Consider the following 18,575-nt stretch of genomic DNA (forward strand, 5'->3'; position numbering starts at 1 on the left):
GAGGCATACCCTGGAGCTGAGTTATAGCCCCATCCCATAATTCTTTGGTTGAGTTGCAGTAACAAAGCAGTAAAGACCTGGGTACAAAACGAAAAGTCCTAAGTCAGTGGAGATGGTCGCAGTTGGCAATATGACAGATTTCAGGCTCCAAGCTGCTGTTCCCCTTCTACATTCTAGTGCATGGCCTTGTTTTATGCTTGGGGAAACATGTGTTTGTTTGAATGCTTGGGACATATTTCTTATAGATATACATATTGGTATATGAATGACATATATTTCATATATGTATAGTATATAACACACACACACACACACACACACACACACAGAGTTATACCAGTGCTTTTTCCATGAGAAACCTACTAAGGCAAGCATTATTTTTTCTGTCATCTCTCTGTCTAAAGAAGGAGAAGGAAAATACAAAGCAGATCATTTCCAGTAAAGATCACCAGCGACCTCTGTGGCTGACCTCCATGGTCTCCTCAGCCCTCACTCCTCCTGACCTATCAGCAGTGTTTGACACAGTACACACACTTTCCCTTCCAAATATGGCCTTCATTTCATTCCGGATACTGTATTATCCCAATTCCTTTTGCATCTTTTTAGCCAGTCATGTCTCTGAGCTCTACATACCCAGCATCCCTGGGCCAGCCCTCTGACTTTATCGTCTTTGCCTATGATCATACCTTGGTGACTTCACACAAACTCAGGGCTTTAAAGACCCTGTCTGCCAGTGAGCACCAATGCATAGTCGCACCTTTTTATTTTATTTTTAATATGTACCATGTGTGTATCTCTGTGTGGAAGGTATGAACATGAGAGTCCAGATATCCTTGAAAGCCAGAAGAGGACATTGGACCCCTTGGAGCTGGGGTGCTAGTGGGTTTTGAACTCAGTGTAGGTGCTAAGCGTAGAGCCTGGGTCCTCTGGAAGAACAATGCATACTCTTAACCACTGCTCCATCTCTCCAGACCCCCAAACATAGGTTTTAACCAACATCCCCACTTAGATATCAAATAGGCACATAAAGAAATGCATCTTCCCCTTATCCTTTCTACTTCTTATTTCTTATTTGCCAGTCTCACTCTCTGTGGGATAGCTCACGTGGTGGGACTTGGAATCATCCACCACAACACACTCACCATCACCATATCTGAACCCCACACGCTTCTTATAATATTCCACGCTGTTGTGCCAGCTGGGACCCATTGCTTGCTCCTCACTGGGTCTACTGGCTCATGCTCCTGGGGTGTCTCTGGCCCTTGTCCCTGTTCCTTCAGACCATTCTCAACACCATGGTCAAGGGGCCCTTCAGAGACCTGTTAAACTGTGCCATATCTTTGCTGAGGACCTTCAGAGCCAATGCTTCTCTACAGTGACTCTGCAGTGCCTTTGCTGACTGCACTTACCTCTACTACTCCATGGCTCACTCTGCCCCAGCCATTTCTGCCTGTCTACCACCCAGGAGGGACTCTTCTGCTGCAGACAATTATTGCTTGCTGTCTTTGTTTGTTTGTTTGCCCTGGTCATCATGAAACTTACTCTGTAGACCAGGCTGGCCTCAAACTCAGACATCTGCCTGCCTCTGCCTCCTGACACTGGGAATGAAAGTGTGCACTACCACATCTGGGCTTTCACTTGCCATTTTCATTGCTGGGGCTGTTTCACCTCTAACAGCTCTTTCAACTTTTCCAGGTTTTTATTCATATATAACTTTCTCACCCGCTTTAGGGATTCCCTTCCCTTATCTCCTACCTCCTCCTCTCCTGAGCACCCCTACCACCTGAGTCACTCTCTTGCATGGACTTGTCTGCTGTCGTCTATCTGCCCTGGATGGAGAACTAGCTCTTGGAAGCAACACTATCACATGTTTCCTGCACTGGATGCTGGGAGGGTATGGGTAGGCATGCTGTTGGGTCTTGTTGAATGAGTGAAGCATTTCAAGGGTTAAAAGCAGAAAGACAAAGCAGAGAGAGGAGAGAGGGGTGCCTGGGCATTTGGTTGTTATGCAGGTATTTTAGGAAGAGGAGCCTCAGGGCATCAGCATGGACAGATGTGGCCCTGGAGACAGCGGGGTCACAGAAATATGAGAGCTCTCAGGATGGAGCCAGATCTTTCTCCTGCATTGATTCTTGGAGTTTGAGTTTTTCTGCTTGGAGAAAAGGGATCTGCATGATTCTAAGGCCAGGAAAAGAGTCACAGGAGAATAGGGAGGGACAGGAGAACCCCACTGGAGGTGGACAGAGGAGAAGTCAGAGGGCAGCAGGAAGGACACCAGAGAGGAAGGAAGGCTCGAGTCAGATGATGGAGCTGGGTGGACCAGGTTAATCCCACTTTCACCTCTCTGAGCAGTGTGGCCTTGCACAGTGTGTTCTGGGCAGGTAGGTATGGTAATAGATGTGTTTGTGTGCAGAGAACTTAAAAACAACAACACTATCAATCAGTTTCAATGCTATCACACCGTAGCCATCCTAAACAGTGTTAGTAGTCAAACAGCCTGGTACATGGTTTGCCAGGGACCTTCAGGGGCCTGGTTAGCCTGTCTGAGTTCAATTTCCTCACACTTGTTCTTGATGTCAACCCTCTGGCCCAATCTTCCTCCACTTCTGAGCAGCCCCTCTCCCTGGTTCTGTACTGTACACCATAGGCCAATGGCAAGATCCTCATTGCCTCATTAGGCATTCTTGGGCTGTTTTCAGCTGGACTTTCCTTGTACCCAGAGCAGGAAAGGTGGGAGGGAGTGACTGAGGCCAGTCAAGCATAACCCTGTCACCATCAGCACTTTATAGCTCTGAGACATTATTTCGCCAGATGATGCACCTGAGCAGTGTTCTCGGAGTGGTGGGTGGAGGCAAGAGGAGGAGGAGTCACCCTGACAACTCTGGGTTGGAGTTTTTGCTGCTGTGACAGTTTCTTTTGTCAGGAAGCCTAGGTGTAATCCCAGAGACCTGCCTCTCCTTAGTGGTGTGACTGAGTCTGGATTGCTGGGTCATCATGATACTATCTGTGGCATGGGAGGAGAGGGGAACCCCCTCCTAGCTAGCCAAGCAAGGTCCAGGAACCCTGGGTAGACCTGACTGGGTCTGTGGGTGTGTATGGGAAGGGCAGGAGGAAAGCCCAGATGCCGAGGAGGCTTTGCTGAGCTCCACCTTCTTCAAAGTGCTTCCTTTTCGCCTGGGCATGAGTTTGTGCTCCCCGCCAGGCTCTGGCCAGGAGATTCTCATGTTGAGACCTGCTCCTGCCCGGAATGCAAGCTCTGAAGGTTCCCCCTCCCCCGAAAGTGACTGGGTGGATTGGAGGTGGAAGCCTATTGTCCAGCACCTTCCTGTCTGTGCCCTCTCAGACTGAGGGCCTGAAGGTCTCCCCAGAGGAGGTAAAGTGTCCCCCTTTTATTGAGTGACACCCCTTACCCAGAGGGATATGTTTTTCAGGTTGTATTCAAATCCCTTGCCTACTCAGCATAACCTGCCCAGAGTGAAAACATTGGCCCTGGCAGGTGTGGAGCTCAGATGGCCTTCCACACAGCTGTACTGTTCTCAATGTGTGCTGACAACAGACAGTGATGCTGGCGACCCAGCCTCCGTTCCTCTGTTCCGTGTCCTCCCCTCCCCTTCCCTTCCCTTCCCTTCCCTTCCCTTCCCTTCCCTTCCCTTCCCTTCCCTTCCCTTCCCTGCCCTGCCCTGCCCTGCCCTGCCCTGCCCTTCCCTTCCCTTCCCTTCCCTTCCCTTCTCTTCCTCTCCCTACCCCCACTCTGTACTGGGGGGGGTGTTGAACAAAGGGCCTTGTGCATGTTAGGTAAGTGCTCTACCACCGAGCTATATTCCCACTCCCCATTCCATGCTAAGTCACCTAGGCTGGCCTAGAACTATTTGTACTCCATGCAGACCTTGACTTTGTAAACCTCTTGACATAGCCTCCAGAGTCACTGTGCCATATTTGAAGCCATTGTCCCAATCAAAACTCCTAGTCTTCCTTCTGAATCCCAGGTAAACCTAGCTGAAGAGAGGCAGCTGTGAGCGAGCCCAGGGCCACAGAGGTGATGGCATGAGGAAGAGCCACTGGCACAGGAGCACAGGATTCTGGGAACAGGATCATAGAGCAGGAAACACTTGACAGCCAGGGTAGAGAGAGGGAAACTGGCTTGTGAGACACCCAGGAAGGCAGACAGGAATGTAGAGCTCACTTCCGTGCCCTCCCACCCTCCTCAGGGCTCTGCAGATTGTCCCCCACCAATCTTTACTGGGGCCTTCAATGAGGAACTAGGATTAGCGATTCCTGCCACTCAGCAGGACTGGCAATTCCTCTTGTTTCCCGCCACCCAGTGGGGCTGCACAGACAGGAGGTGTTTCCCAGTAGAGTGGAAGAGCTACTAGGTCGCCACCAGGAGGCACTTGGTACCTGCCTTGAGTCACCTCTCATGCAGTGGAAGGGAGAGCGTGTTACTGTAAGACAACATGTGCAGAATCGCTGGATTCTGGAGAAGGTGTGCTGAGCCTCTAAGATGCCACCAGGCCTGAGCCAAGGTGTCCACAGCTGGTGTAGGTCATACTTGTTGGGGACCTCCATCTCCCAGCAAACACTAGTAGGAGCCCCGTTGACTGGGAACCAAAGACTCAAAGGGGCTGACTCCAGGCCAGAGAATTTCTGTTTTCAGAGCCCTGGCTAGTCAGCAGGGAGCTTGGCAGACACAAGGCCTGGAGCAGGCATGGAGGCTCTCTCAGTATGTGAAGGGCTAGCCCCAAATCCCAGCTGCTGAGCCTCCCACTAGGGGCTTCTTTCCCCTCCCAATCCTGCAGGCCTTTGAGGGTTGGGCTTGCCTGACACCTGCTCCTCTTCCCAGAGAACTTTGGATCCTGTTGACTGAAGTGAGACCCTCAGTTCTGTCTCTCATGTCCCCAACCATCCCAGCTTAGCCGCCCCAGCTATAACCAGTGCTGCAGGTTTGTGCTCCCATGAAGCTGCTGTTAAGAGCACCAGAGGTCAACGCACAGCACCACACACATGCTATTCACAGATTTGCAGCTGTCATTACATGTTCATCACATCAGAAAGAACCTGTTAGCTGTTTCCCCTAGTTTCCTCTCTGGCGGGTCCGGAGCAGCTATCCTTCACCTTTTGTCTCCATGGATTTCCCTATTTCAGTGAGCTTACAGGAGTCAAGCCACATGATTGTCAGCCCTTTGTGACCAGCTTCTTTTCCTTTGCATGTGACACAATATGCCCATGTTGTAGCATGCATTAGCACCCCATTCCTTTTCAAGAATAAAGTAATATTATACTGGCTGGCTGTGTCATACTGTTGATACATTTTTGCTTATCTGTGGATGGATGTTTGAGTTGTTTCCAACTGTTGGTTTTTATGAACATTGTAGCAATTTGTGTATGTGTTTGTTTGTGAGGGGGGAGCGGTGGCACAGACATTCACTTCTCTTGAGTACATACCTAGGACTGGACTGGCTAGGTAACTCTATGTGTAACCTTTTCAGACACCAACACCCGGGTTCTGCTGTGGTCAGGCATTTAGCATCTCTTGAGTGGTCCTTAGTATTGGTACTAATAGGTAGGGTTGTCTCCTTCATCTCTGCACTGTCAACACTGGTACCCCAACTCAGGCGGGTACTTAACATCTGTTGTTAGCTGGGTGTGGTGGTGCACACCTTTAATGCCAGCACTCAGGAGGCAGAGGCAGAAGAATCTCTCTGAGTTTGAGGACAGCCTGGCTTACATAGCAAGTTCCAGGACAACTGGGACCACAAAGAGAGACACAGTCTCCTAAAACAAAAACAAAATAAAAATCTATTACCTGAATGAAAAGTGAATGGGTGGGTTCTTTTAGACATGCTGCCCAGAGTCTGCAACTCTTGGCTTCCCACCACATTCTGGTCCTGCTGTCCTAGTAAGCCTCTCCACCTGGCTCTCAGCACAGCCATGCTTGTCTTGAACATTATTTAGGGCTCTATAGTTTGGTCCACAGTTCTTGGGGACTGACAGGTTCTCTTCATCATCTCAGTAACATGGTCCTTTAGCTCGAGGCATGGCTGTGGGAAGGAGGAGGCTCACTCTGACTCCAGCAGGGGGTGTCACAAGGGACAGAACGCTCTTGGGGGTGAACCCTGGGCTCAACATGGCCAGCAGGAAAGGGTACTAGGGCCTCATAGAGTATGGAACTGCTAGTGTCCAGACTGGTCTCCAGGTCCTGGGCCTCTCTAAATGAGGAGAGTTTGGAGAAGTGTTCCGATCCTCCATGAGTTCAGCTGTCACTCATTTTCAATTCTTTTCCCAGGTGGGAGCTGCCAAGGTCATGGGAATGGTTCAGAGGGAAAAGAACCAAGCTTGGGAGATGCAGAGTCTTGACATAATGGGGTGGGGTCTCCTCTAGATTGTGTGTGTGGGGTCCATAGAATGTGGAGGCCTATGTGCAATGCACATGTTGCTCATAACATGGAGAGGCTCTTGCAAATGTGTAATGTACAGGTTTTAGTTATGAATTATTTGGTGTCATATATATATTCCAAGGGCCACTTGCATATCATGTATATAAGATTTTCCCATGAGTGTAACTCCTTCATTTCTATCCCTAAACTGCAGTCCTTGAAGGCTGCTCATGAGGCCCTTTTGACTTACTTATCCTAACCATACACCGAGCAGGGTGAGACATTTTGGTCCCTAGTGTGAACAGAGTCAGTTTATTGAAAACAGCTCAGAGGTTCCTCAGTGAATGAACTCCAGGTGGTCAGGTTTTGTAGGTCAGCCTCACATCTCCTCTCTCTCTTAGACCCCTAAACTGGGGAATCACACACCACTGTATGGGTAAATCAAAGCTAGAGGGAGGGAGCAGGCAGCAGTGGCTATATACAGAGGTGGACAGGGCTGGGGCTCTTCACTATATGTCTGTCTGTCTGTCTGTCTGTCTGTCTGTCTGTCTGAGCAGCAGCTGCAACCCGGGCTATCATCTTTGTTTTGAATATGCCTCTTCATCAGCTACCAATGAGAGCTGTACAGATTTTTTTCAGTTTGAGTCCAGCATACTACCCAAAGATCGTTCTTGAGCCTCAGTATTGAGAAGACACCAGCAACACCCAGTGACCCAGGGGCTCTAATTCTGGACCTTGGTTTTGGAATTCAGAATGGGATTTAGGGAATCTCCTTTTTTGATTTTTTTTTTATAATAGTGCATGCTTCAGGTGGGTGCTGTAGGTTCAATTTTCTTAGGCGTTTGAGAGCCAGAGGGAAGAGAGATAGGAAGGTTTGGGTAGGGGGTGGACAGGATAGGGCTGGCTGTATGAGGAAAGTGGCATGGAACCTTCTACAAAGTATAACTGTACTGTACCCAACTGGCAGTCTTGCCTGAGAGAGAAGTGGTTAGCCTATTGATTGCCCTTCTCTTGACTGTACTAGAGTTGACTGACCATTGCTACTCCAGGTGACAGGGCCATGCAGCTTCTCTCTCTGTGCCCCACCCACTTTGGGTCCAGCTTGGGGTCTGCATCCAGATGAGTGAAGTGTGGCTTTGAAGATTAGAGTGGGTGTGAGGGTAGCTCACACCAGGGGTATCCTAGGGTAATGTGACGTTGGTGTGGGAAAGGAGAACTTTGTGGATAGTCTAATCTTGAGTCCTGTGGAGATGTGATATCCAGGGTTTCCAGATTCAGAAGTAGTGTTAACACTAACGACTACATGAGTTGCTACCTGCCCCCATCTTCATGCTGGAGCTCCTCCCGCTTCCACAGCCCACGAGCCCTTGGGGCTCACAGGGGATGTAGAGTTCACCAGTGCCCACCACACTGCAGCCCCCACTGTTCCTGAGGACACCCGTGGTCCCCGTGCAGTATTCGGTCCTCAGCATGGGTGTGCCCACCACACAGGGCTCGTAGAGAACGGCACCTTTGGAGCTGCTGACCGCTGTGGGGAGAGGAAGACATGCTCAGGGCCCCACTCTGAACCATGCCAGTTGGAACTCTGAACCTCCCAGCACTGCTACCTGCCTCCAAGGACAGCATTTCAGGAGCTGTCGTCCCTGTCTCCCTTATCCAGTCACATTCAGTGCTTAGAGGCTTCCCATACATTCACCCCCTTTCCTGGAGCCTTTGAAGCCAGGCTCCTTTCAGACTATTGGCCCCTTGCACCCCTCTCCTGACCCTGCTGCTAACCCTCCAGCAAAGCATCCTCTTTGTGTAGGTGGTGACCTGGGTGGGGCTCCTGGACAACCCTGCTGGATTTTTTCTCCACTTGCCCAGGATACACGGCAGGCAAGCTCTTCTCGTTGGGGCACGAGAGGCTCCAGAGGGCTGGGTGGGATGTGGTGGGCTTCTACCTCGATTAATCAAATACAAAGACCCAGATGTATGACTCAGCTACTTACAGATATTCACAGGCCCGATGCCTTCACACAACCTAGACAAAGAACAGAAAAGAAGTCAGGCACAAGAGCCTTGAAGAGAGTCCCTCACTGTGTTGAGGAAGTGCGATGGCAGACTGAGCTTTGCTTCTTAGACTGCAGGATGGCAACAGCAGCAGCTGCTCAGGGGAGGCAGGATAACAGCCACCCTGTTGCCCATCCTCCACTGGGCTCACCTGTGCTCCTCGCCCTCCAGCAGGCGCCTGTAGGTGGCGATCTCGATGTCCAGCCCCAGCTTGGAGTTCATCACCTCCTGGTACTCCTTGAGCAGGCAGGCCATGTCCTGCTTGGCCTTCTGTAGGGCCTCCTCCAGCCCTGCCAGCTTGCACTTGGCATCACTGAGAGCTGCCTCACCCTGCTGCTCTGCCTGGGCGATGGCCCCCTCGAGTTTGCAGCGCTGGGGAGAGGGCACAGGAAGGTGTCACTGGGCCTAGACCAGCAGTGGAACACACAGCTGCTCCTGCAGTCCCTAAGATTGTACACCTGGCTCGACCTGGGAAAAGGACTCTCCCTCTGGGGAGAGTTGGGATTTTCTACTTGGATATGTTCAGTAACTGCAGCCAGGGGTGGGTAAGGGCAGGGTTGTGGCTAATAGATTCTAGTGCCTGGCTGTTTTTCACTAGCCTAGGAGAATTGAGTAGGTTTAATTTTATGAACAACTTAGTTATGTTTAAGGTTGGATTCCAGGGTTAGAGCCTAGGTTTGGAGTCTACTGCCATGCTACTTTTTCTCTCTCCTCAGGTCACCTGAATTTGTGGGACTGCCCATGCTGTTGGTAGGTAGCTTAGAGAGGAGGGCTGGCTTCTTGTGAAACAAGGTGGCCTGAGTTTGTCTTCAACCCTACTCACCAACAAGGTTTGTCCTGCCCTTCATGGCCCAGCAAGACCTCTGGAGGGTTCTCCCACCTCGCAGGGGTAGGTTTACCTGGCCTTTGACTGTTTCGATGTCCTGCTGCAGTCGCTGGATCAGCTTGTTCATTTCCAGGATCTCGTTCTTGCGGTTGCGAAGGTTGTCACAGTGGTTCCCAGCCGTCAACCTCAGCTCCTCATACTGCGGGGACAGAGGGTGAGACCCCAGACCCTCATCATGGCATCTCCTTCCCCTTCCTCACTGGCTTTCTCTCCAGGGCTTCCTAGCTTAGTCAGTCCATGCTCACACTCACCCTGCTTTCCGCTACCTTTCCAGATCTTACCAACGTCAGGGCCCTTGTGTGGCCACTCCTTATTCCTATGTCATACCGCCCTGAGTCTCTGTCCCCTAAGCTCCCAGATCTTCTCTTGAATCTGGTCTCTTTTTCTCTGCCCCAGAGCCTGAGCTCTCCTAAGGGCTTTCTCCATTTTCCGTGCCCCTCTGGACATTAGAATTGTATGTTCAGCCTGGGGTTGAACAGTCAAAAAAAAAAAAATGTAGTATTTTGCTTTGCCTAACAACAAACAAAAAACCCAGATATCAGATTCAAAGTGAAAAACAATTTTTTTTTTTAAAGTTAATCATCCTTCCCCTGCTCTCTGCTTATGGCTATCACATGTCCTTTGAGAACAGGTGCTCCTTCTTTTCTAGATGCCATCCCCTGCTCCCCTCATCAGCTGTGGAAATCTGCTGCTTGTCCTTAGAAACTGCTGAGTGTTTCCATGGAACTGGGTGTGGCTGGACCCTTGTCTTTCCCAACAGGACCTTAGACTTCTTTAGACAGGGACAGCGTGGTGTCACCAGCACTGTATTTAAAGCCACACTCCACAGCCTATCCACTCTTGGCTACACACACTCTGGCCCTCTGTCCTGTCTATTGTCTGCCATTGGCTCTGCCTCTAAGGAGGAAAATGGCGGGAAGGCAGGCCTGATGTCTATCCCAGTCCCTACTGCAGTGCAGCTCCGTGCTCTGTGCTCAGCATGTGAGAAACACTCAGTGAGCAGTTGGTGAACGTGGGAGACAGTATGTGAAAGGCACACTGCATTACAGACAGGGCATTGAGGGGGAGATGACAGGATTGTTAACTCCAGCTACCCGAGAGCTCTCCTTGCTCTCCCAGCAAGCCCCTAATTACTAAGTCTGGGGCACCTTTAATCACCATTTCTGCTCCACCACCAGTAACACCCAGGCCAGCGGCCTCCGCCTACACTGTGAAGCTTAGAAGAACCCTCTTTGCCATCAACACCAATTACACTGATTGCACGCTGCTTAGAGGGTCACTCTTGTGAGTCTATGGATAAACAGAGCTGGGGACCCTGGTGACAGGGCTGGCCTGTCTGTGGCATACCTCTGCTCTGCAGAGACCTGACCTGGCAGAAACAGAGCTTGGGTTTATGGGATTGCCTGGTGCTGTGGAGTGGCCCAGGCTTGTTAAGTCTTTTGCTATTCTTGGGGCACAGAGCACTGGGGCCCTCGCTTCTGCTTCTCCCCGCTCCCTACTTTTGTCCCCTCCTCTGCTCTGATGTCTCTCCCCAGCCCCAGCCCTGCCCCTCTGCACCCCAGCCTCACCCGGCTCTGGTACCAGGCCTCTGCTTCTGCTTTGCTGCGGCTGGCAATGTCGTCATACTGGGCCTTGATCTCAGCTATGATGCCATCCACGTTCAGCTCCCTGCTGTTGTCCATCTTCACAATGACTGAGGTCTCAGAAATCTGAGACTGCAGCAGGCTGATCTCCTAGGGAGGCCAGGCACAGTGAGCTCTGAGGGTCCAGCCATGAGAGGAGCCTCCTCCAGCCTCCTGAGACTTGTTCCTGCTCTTCCTGGCCCACAGTCCCCAGTTTGCTTCTTATCCTTGTCCCTTGTCCCTGTGGTGACCCAGCATTTCTCTAGGGGAGAGGCGACAACCACCAATCTAGATGATAATGACTTTTGGGAGTTTCGGTCCCTGAATGCATGAGATGTACTTTTAATACTTGCCTTGGTATTCCTGCCCACCCTGTCCCTCTGTAACTGGCCTGGCAGGTCACCCAGAAGACTGAGAGACCAAGAATACCTCTTCAAACAGGGCTTTCAGGAACTCAATCTCATGTTCGAGAGCCTCCAAGTTGGTTTCCAGGTCAGCCTTCACTAGGAAGGCTGTGTCCACATCCTGTAATACAGTGACAAAGCCATGACCTGGGACAGTGTGTGCACAGCCATGCCCATCACCAGATATGCAATCCCTAGGCAAGCTGATGGCACGGGCATCCACGGTCCCAGAGCTCTTCTCCAAGCCCAGATGGAGGCAAAGGGAGATGGGGCCCAGGTAGGAAGGAAGAAAGGCGTGGGCTAACCACCCCCTCCCGGGAGGATGTGTGTAGGCCAGGTCAATCCCTGTTTCTATGCAGTGTAGGGCTGAATGGGGTGTCAGGCTTTCTTCCTTCCCAGGGTCAACAGGACCAACACAGATCAGGAGAGGATCTGATTTGGGAAGGATGTGGCAGGAGCAGGGCTAGAAGCTCCCCAGGGCTCCTGTGCAGAGGCATCTGGAATGGTTGAGTTCCCAGCTGAGGAACCAGGCAGTTGTCTCTCTGCTGGGTTTGGATCAGTGTTTGTCTCGTTTTTGACTCAGAATTAGTCAAGTCGGCAGACAATTGCTTGGACAGGTGAATTCCCTGCCATCCCCAGCTCTGACTATGTGAGCTGGGGAGGGTGTGTGGAGACCAGGCCAATCCTTGTCTCTATGCAGAGTTGAGCTGAATGGATGTCAGGCTTTCTTGTTTCCCAGGGTCAACAGGACAGGAGCTCATTTGTGGTAGAGGAATTGGGACATGGATGGGTGCCAGTCTAGGGCTGGTATCCAGGACCTTTGGTTCATTGTGAACTACCTCACCTTCTTCAAGGTGACAAACTCATTCTCAGCACAGGGCCGCAGGGACAGTTCTTCTTCATACCTATAAGATGGCAGGACATTACTTTGGTTAAGGTATAGAGTTTGGAAGGAGCTCCTTATGGGGTGGGGGCTCTGGATATGCCTGTGGGCCCATGCTCCAGCCATGCTAGACCCTTATAGCTCCTGTCCCCTCTGGGGACACACTTGTCACCAGCATATCTCATAGTTATTTGTCAGCCTACCCTTTCCCCTGCTTCTATTATAATGCATTCCCTGGGATTCTCAAGGCTGCCCCATTCTCTTGCTGTGGATGAGGTCCTCTCATCTAACCATTTCCTCTGGAAGTTGGAGAAAGGTCATGTTGCTGGCATGTCTTCTTTCCCAAGCTGTTCTGAAGTGGCTATTGTTCTGGGAGATTCCAAGCTGACCCTGTGCCTCTTCCTTGCCTATAGGGTAAGTCTGGCCCCCACGTGAAGCCCAGTGGTAGAGGTAGCAATTACCTACTTACCAGAGCACAGAAACAGCCTAGGTGCACCCCTCCTTCTCCCTGGGGGCTTCTCATCCCACGCACTGTACCCAAGGCAGAGGAAATGGGGATTGGGGTTCATATGGTTAGAATGACTGCTTGAAGAGCAGTACCAATCCCTGGAAACGTCCCTGTGCTCCTGATGCCATCTCTCTTTGGTCCAGCAGAGCTCTGTCTAGCTTTAACAGGAGCTCTGGAGCTACTGCCCAAGTTCGAATCTCTACTCTGTCTCCCATTAGACATAACCAAATAGTGTTGGTCTCATTATTTACAGGGTATTCCTAGGAGAACAGGGACAGCCCAGGCCTGCCTCAAAGGGTTCTTGTGAGTTAGTGACACCTGTGATGTCTCATGACAAAGCACTAGTGTTGCATAAGAGTTTGCCATGGGTTGGTGTGCCAGAAGGACCTCATATTCAAAACTCCAAAATCTCATTTTGAGCTGCAAACCAGTCTAAGCTTGCCTGGCTATGTACTTCTCAAGGAAGGCATTGCTCCTTTGCCTGGCTGCCTGATCCCACAACCTGCCTAACTCACCCGCTCCTCCCTCCTTTTAGTTTTTGAAGTCACTCTGGCTTCTATTTTAATTAAAAACATTTTTTGAGACAGTCTTACTCTGTAACCCTTGAAATTACTATGTAGCTCAAGCTGGCCTAGAACTCATGATCCTCCTGCTGCAGCCTCCCAAGTGCTGGCATTGTAAGATGTGTACCATTATATCAGGCTTTGGGTTTCTTTTAGAAGGAGTCTACTGGAAGAAAGTTATCTGTCAGGGTCATGGTCTAATGGTGCCTCCTCCAAACGCCCCTGTCCCTTCCATCTTCTGTTCTACACTGCGCCTATTCACAAGTGAGTATAAAGGATTTGGGGGCTGTGGGGTAGGGGTGGGGCATTACTTCCTAGCAGTGCCCTTCACCAAGCAGACCCATGGCTGACACTTTAACAGTCATGGCTTCACTCTATCGACACATTCCTTGTCCAATGTTCTTGTACCATTTCTCCTGAATGAAAACACATTCTCCTATCTCAAGCCCCATATATTCCCATGAGGCTCTGAGCAGACCCACCCATAACCTTCCAGGTGACAAGTTCTCTGGTCCTCCTACAAGCTGGGGGTCTCCTTGCCTGCCAGTCTATTCACTAACCCCAGCCACCTACCTCACATTGAGTGGCAGGCTCAGAGCCTGTCCTGTGGAGAGTGAGTGGGATGGGACAGACAACAGAAACCTGTAATCCCTCTAGGGGAGGACAAGGAAGCCAGATATCAGGGGAAAGAAAATATGAACTGTGATGGCTGCATGGGAGTGGGGGGGGGGGATCCTGAGAGGAGGCTCAACCAATGGAGGGAAGAGAAGCCACAAAATCCTGGAGGAAAGAGCCCTGGCGATGGCTAGTTCTCAGTCTGCAGAGCGATTGGTGAATGGAATGGAGCAGAGACTTGTGGCTCCATAAGTGGTAGGTGACCCCAATTCAAGCTGAGTGGAGTGAAGGGACATGGAGCACAGACACACATTCCACTGATAATAATATGGATACTCTGTGCTACTTAACTGTTTTGTGGGTGGGGAAACCGAGGTCTGAGTTGCTTCTGCTCTAGTCCCTTTGTAGGGGAAAGGCAGAGGCCACTTACTTTTTCTTGTAGCCCTCCAGTGCATCCTGGAGGCTGCAGAGCTCAGCCTCCAGTCTCCCATGGTCCCCAGATACACAGTCCAGCTGTCGCCGCAGGGCACAGATGTAGCCCTCAAAGAGGGGCTCCATGTTGCTCTGGCAGCTCCTCTGCTGCTGCATGAAGTTCCACTTGGTCTCTAGCAGCTTGTTCTTCTGCTCCAGGAAGCGTACCTGCCCCAAGAATGGGTGTCACCATGCAGAAAAAAAGGAGGCCATGCTTTGTAATTGCCAGGTCTCTGCAGAGGCTGGCACCTAGAGGGATGCATCTTTGTGTCTCCTTTACCTTAGGGACCTTAGAGGACTCTCATCTTACCCCAGTGGTTCATGTTGGTGTGGAAGGAGAGCTGTCCCAAAAGCCTGGACACATTCAGCTCTCTGGCTGGCCGTTTGGTAGCCCTATGACCTGGACCATGCCTCCTCCCCTTTGAGCCTCTCCTTGCCATAAGCACACCCACACATAGATGCCTGAGTCCAAGGTCCCTTAGCCCAGGTCAAAGGTTGTGACCTAGCACTGATGATTCTGTCTGTCTCTGCTGCATCTGAAGGAAGCCTGAGTCCTGGTAATGCAGGCAGCCATGGACCACATCTTCCATTTTTGTGTGTTGGAATCAAGATTGGAGGCAGCCCAGGGAACTGATCTGGTCACAGGCCTATCATAGGCACACAGAGTGGTTTGCAGTTCTATTATGGGGTTTTCCATACCAGGCCTCTTAAGATAGCTGCAGAAGGGCTGCCTCTCTACTCTGGATCAAGGGTCACACCAGCAGGAGCCAGGAAGCTTCGTCCCTCTGTGAGATGTTTAGAACCAGAACTTAACAGGCTTGAGAGTAAAACAGGGTTAGTGGACCAGCTCTTTTCACTCATTTACGTGTGTGTGTGTGTGTGTGTGTGTGTGTGTGTGTGTGTATGTGTGAATGCAGGAGAGCATACATGTGGAAGTCAGAGGACAACTTGTGGGAGTCAATTCTTCCAACTTGTGGCTTCTGGGGATCTAGCTCAGGTTGTCAGGCTTGGAGCAATTGACTTTACCCTTTGATCCATCACTGGCCTGTGTTTTCTTAATGGGGATAAGGGTGGGGATTGATCCAAGGTCTTGTGTATTTCAAGCTAGCCTTATATTCACTATGAAGCTGAGGCTGGCCTTGAACTCTGATCCTCTCGCCTTTACCTCCCAAGTACTGTTACAGACATGTACTGCCATGCCTAGCATCAGATGCACTTTTGTACAGATCACTTCCTTTGAGTCTCCCACTGTCTATTCCCCAGCCAGGCAGCAAAGTCCCTGAGGCTGAGCTGTGAATGGCTTGCATAGGAATTCAGGGGAAGAGGAGTGGCCCTGCCAGGACCTAGGGCTTCTGACTGCACTCAGGCATGCTTGCCCTAATCCTTGTGGTCTCTAGAAACAGCAGACTGGCTCTTGGCATGGATCCTCACTCAGGGTGTGGGGACAAATGTAGGTGGCATGGGGGATGACAGGGCAGCCCAGTTCTTCTTACCATGTCACTCTGCCTTGCAGCTTTTCAAAGCTTTGGTTTTGGGGCTGCCGAGGGTCACAGCTGTCTTGTGCCCTGAGCTCTGCTCTACTTTTGCCTTGCCCCAGTCCTGAATAGATGGGAAACTTGAGGTTCACGGTGTTTATCTCTGCCTTCAGGCTTGGTCCTAGCTCAGCCTAGGCACACAGGAGGCAGTTTTATTCCTCATGGGGAAGGCCACTCCTACTGAGTCTTTCGTCATCCCTTTCATACCATTTTGGAAGCCCCTCTGACAGCCCACTCTCTGCCAACCTTGATAGTTTCTCAGATGTTATCTGAGAAAGATCATTTTCTTAAGTGACTAGGGTGGGAGTGTGCGGGGGAGCTTGGATTGGAGGTGGTTATGTATGCCTGTAATCCCAAGTACTCGGGAGACAGAGGTAGGAGGAGTGCTGCAAGTTCGAAGCTAGTCTGGACTGGGAAGCAAGAATTTCTAATGACAAGCGGTCATGGCATTCTCAAAGACACAGGGATAAACGGCAGATCCAGGACACGCGCCTCAGCTCTGATCCCATCCCACCCTTGCTGCCCCTACCTTGTTGATGAAGGATGCAAATCGGTTATTGAGGCACTTGATCTGCTCCTTCTCGTCCCTCTTCACCCTCTGTACTGTTGGGTCGATCTCCAGCTCCAAGGGGACCAGCAGGCTCTCGTTGATGGTGACAGGGGTGATGCAGGTGGGAGGTCCACAGGCAGCTCCAGCTCGGTACCCAAAGCCCGGCATGCCGCATCTGGAGGCTACACGGGGCCTCCCGAAGCCCACATTGCACAGGCTCCGAGAGCCAAGGCAGCCCAGGGCTCGGAGGCCCCCGGCACCCCCGGGCCGGCAGGGCCCCTTGCTCACTTCATAGTGGGTGACCATCCGGGGCATGATGGCTGAGCATGAGCTGAAACTCCTGCTGCCACATCTGGGGGTCAGCTGGAAATTTCGGCATGACATGGCTTGAGTGGCAGAGGTAGATCCCTGGAGAGGATGACAGTGGCAGGACTGACCAAACTGTGGCTCAGCTTTTCCCCTTTTATCCAGTGGGGGCCGGAGGACTGGATTGGTTCAAACCCCTAATCACTACTAAATCAGGTTTATGAGCTTGGGGTATTGGCAGCTGCTAGGATCACGGTGCATAATTAGGGTAGCAAAGAGCAAGAAGGATCCAGTGGTCAATGCTGGGGGGGGGGTTCCCATAAAAACCTTTTTTGTCCTTCTTCCTTGTTTATGGAGATGATGAAAGGGGCCAACCAGGCACTTATGGATGTCGTATTCAGTGGCTCAGCCTCCAGGTAAAGAAGAGTGTGACTTGAGGTTGTTCATAGAAGGGGACTTCCCTGAGATGGAGCAGGCCCGATGCTCTGAAGACATCCGCCACAGTGTTTTATCCAGATCCTTCACTACTCTGTGGGTCCCCAGACACCCCTACATGCACCCATGGAGGAAAAAAAGCTCCCTGTGGCTGGCCACATCTTGCCCCTGCTCAGGACTGGTAGCCCCCTTGCTCCTGCACAGCTGTTACAGGGTCCTTCAGACACAGATATTAGCCCCACACATTCATCCGCACAGGCCACAGGGGACTCAGGAGGAGAAACCTGAGCACAAAGACAGGGGAGGAAAAGACTCTGTGCCCGCGCATGGCAGTGTGGTGTCTACACTGACGACCTTCCCTCCCGACGGTGATGCAGCCTGCCCTGGCCTGGGGATGCCTGTGTGGACAGGGTTGTCCTTGAGAATGTCCCAGATGGATCCAAGCCTTTTTCCAGCATGAGGCTACAGGTCTCTGGAGATGCTCAAAGCCCTCCCAACCTCTTCAGTCCTTTCTATTCACTTCCACAGAGCAGCCCCCATGTGCCAAATGGATTGTGTTCAGGTCACAAGCTCACAATAAGGCAATGTTGATTGCTTGGGGCTTTACTACCAGCCAGACCCTTTTACATCGAAGATCTCATAAAATAAGGAATGCAGTAGTGGGGGTTGGGGGTGACCAGGCTGGGGTTAGAGTCCATTCTCTGTGTCCTCCCCAAGTTCAGTTACTCTAAAGGAAGAAGCCTGGTTTCAGAGCCCTGACCCAGCATACTTTGTGTTTCTTGTCTTGCAACCTGTAGGTCAGCAGACTGGAATGTAAAGCTGTCTTGGGCCTTGGGAATTCTTATCTAATTGGGCCGTTTCATGTTGTTCTCTTAGCTTTGGGCCTAAGTGTGATGGGTGTAATTAGAGGTGTTGTTCAGACATAGAGTAGGAAATAATATTTTTATTCTGCCAAAGGCCCAGGAAATGGCGCGAGGAATGCTGATACTGAGAGGGCAGATTGCTCTGGGGATGGGTAGTGGGCTGAGCCATGAGGACAGGACTTGGCTGGAGCTATATAGATGACACAAAGCCACAGCCCTCCCACTTTGTCCAGGACAGATGATGGTCTCAGTAGCCATGCTCAGCTCCTGGAACCCCATGGCTCAGGAGCAGAGGACAGGGTCAATCATTGCAGTTGTAGTGTATGGAATCACCTATTCCCAGAGTTCACAACTCTTAAGGTTGCTGCTTGGTGTACGACACAACACACTCAGTGAAGGCCTAGGGTGTTCAGTGACATTTTATTGAAGCAGTTCTAGGAAATAGGTGTGCAGAAGAGGAATGGGTAGCTTGGGTGGTTTGGCTGCTACTCCGAAGCTGTTAACTTCCCTT

The 18,575-nt window shown here is 51.1% G+C and overlaps 1 protein-coding gene across 3 annotated transcripts in view; it reads right to left on the reverse strand.

The window, feature by feature from the left end:
* The window catches only part of LOC127226109 (keratin, type II cuticular Hb5), a 103,619-nt gene that overhangs the window by 26,629 nt on the left and 58,415 nt on the right, over positions 1 to 18,575 (reverse strand). Inside the window, exons 1-9 of one of the 3 annotated variants that reach the window (XM_051189960.1) lie at positions 16,440 to 16,892; positions 14,335 to 14,543; positions 12,180 to 12,240; positions 11,361 to 11,456; positions 10,878 to 11,042; positions 9,323 to 9,448; positions 8,575 to 8,795; positions 8,363 to 8,394; positions 7,602 to 7,902 (exon numbers count right to left, since the gene is read on the reverse strand). The exons of 1 other annotated variant lie outside the window; for it this stretch is intronic. In XM_051189960.1, coding sequence (XP_051045917.1) covers positions 7,667 to 7,902; positions 8,363 to 8,394; positions 8,575 to 8,795; positions 9,323 to 9,448; positions 10,878 to 11,042; positions 11,361 to 11,456; positions 12,180 to 12,240; positions 14,335 to 14,543; positions 16,440 to 16,844 — 1,551 coding nt within the window. In that variant the 5' untranslated portion in view covers positions 16,845 to 16,892 and the 3' untranslated portion in view covers positions 7,602 to 7,666. Of the gene's footprint in view, positions 1 to 7,601; positions 7,903 to 8,362; positions 8,395 to 8,574; positions 8,796 to 9,322; positions 9,449 to 10,877; positions 11,043 to 11,360; positions 11,457 to 12,179; positions 12,241 to 14,334; positions 14,544 to 16,439; positions 16,893 to 18,575 lie in introns of those variants that run through there. One more of the 3 variants, XM_051189962.1, reaches the window with a different exon arrangement.

Source organism: Phodopus roborovskii, unplaced genomic scaffold (genome assembly GCF_943737965.1).
Source record: "Phodopus roborovskii unplaced genomic scaffold, PHOROB, whole genome shotgun sequence".
Lineage (NCBI taxonomy): Eukaryota > Metazoa > Chordata > Mammalia > Rodentia > Cricetidae > Phodopus > Phodopus roborovskii.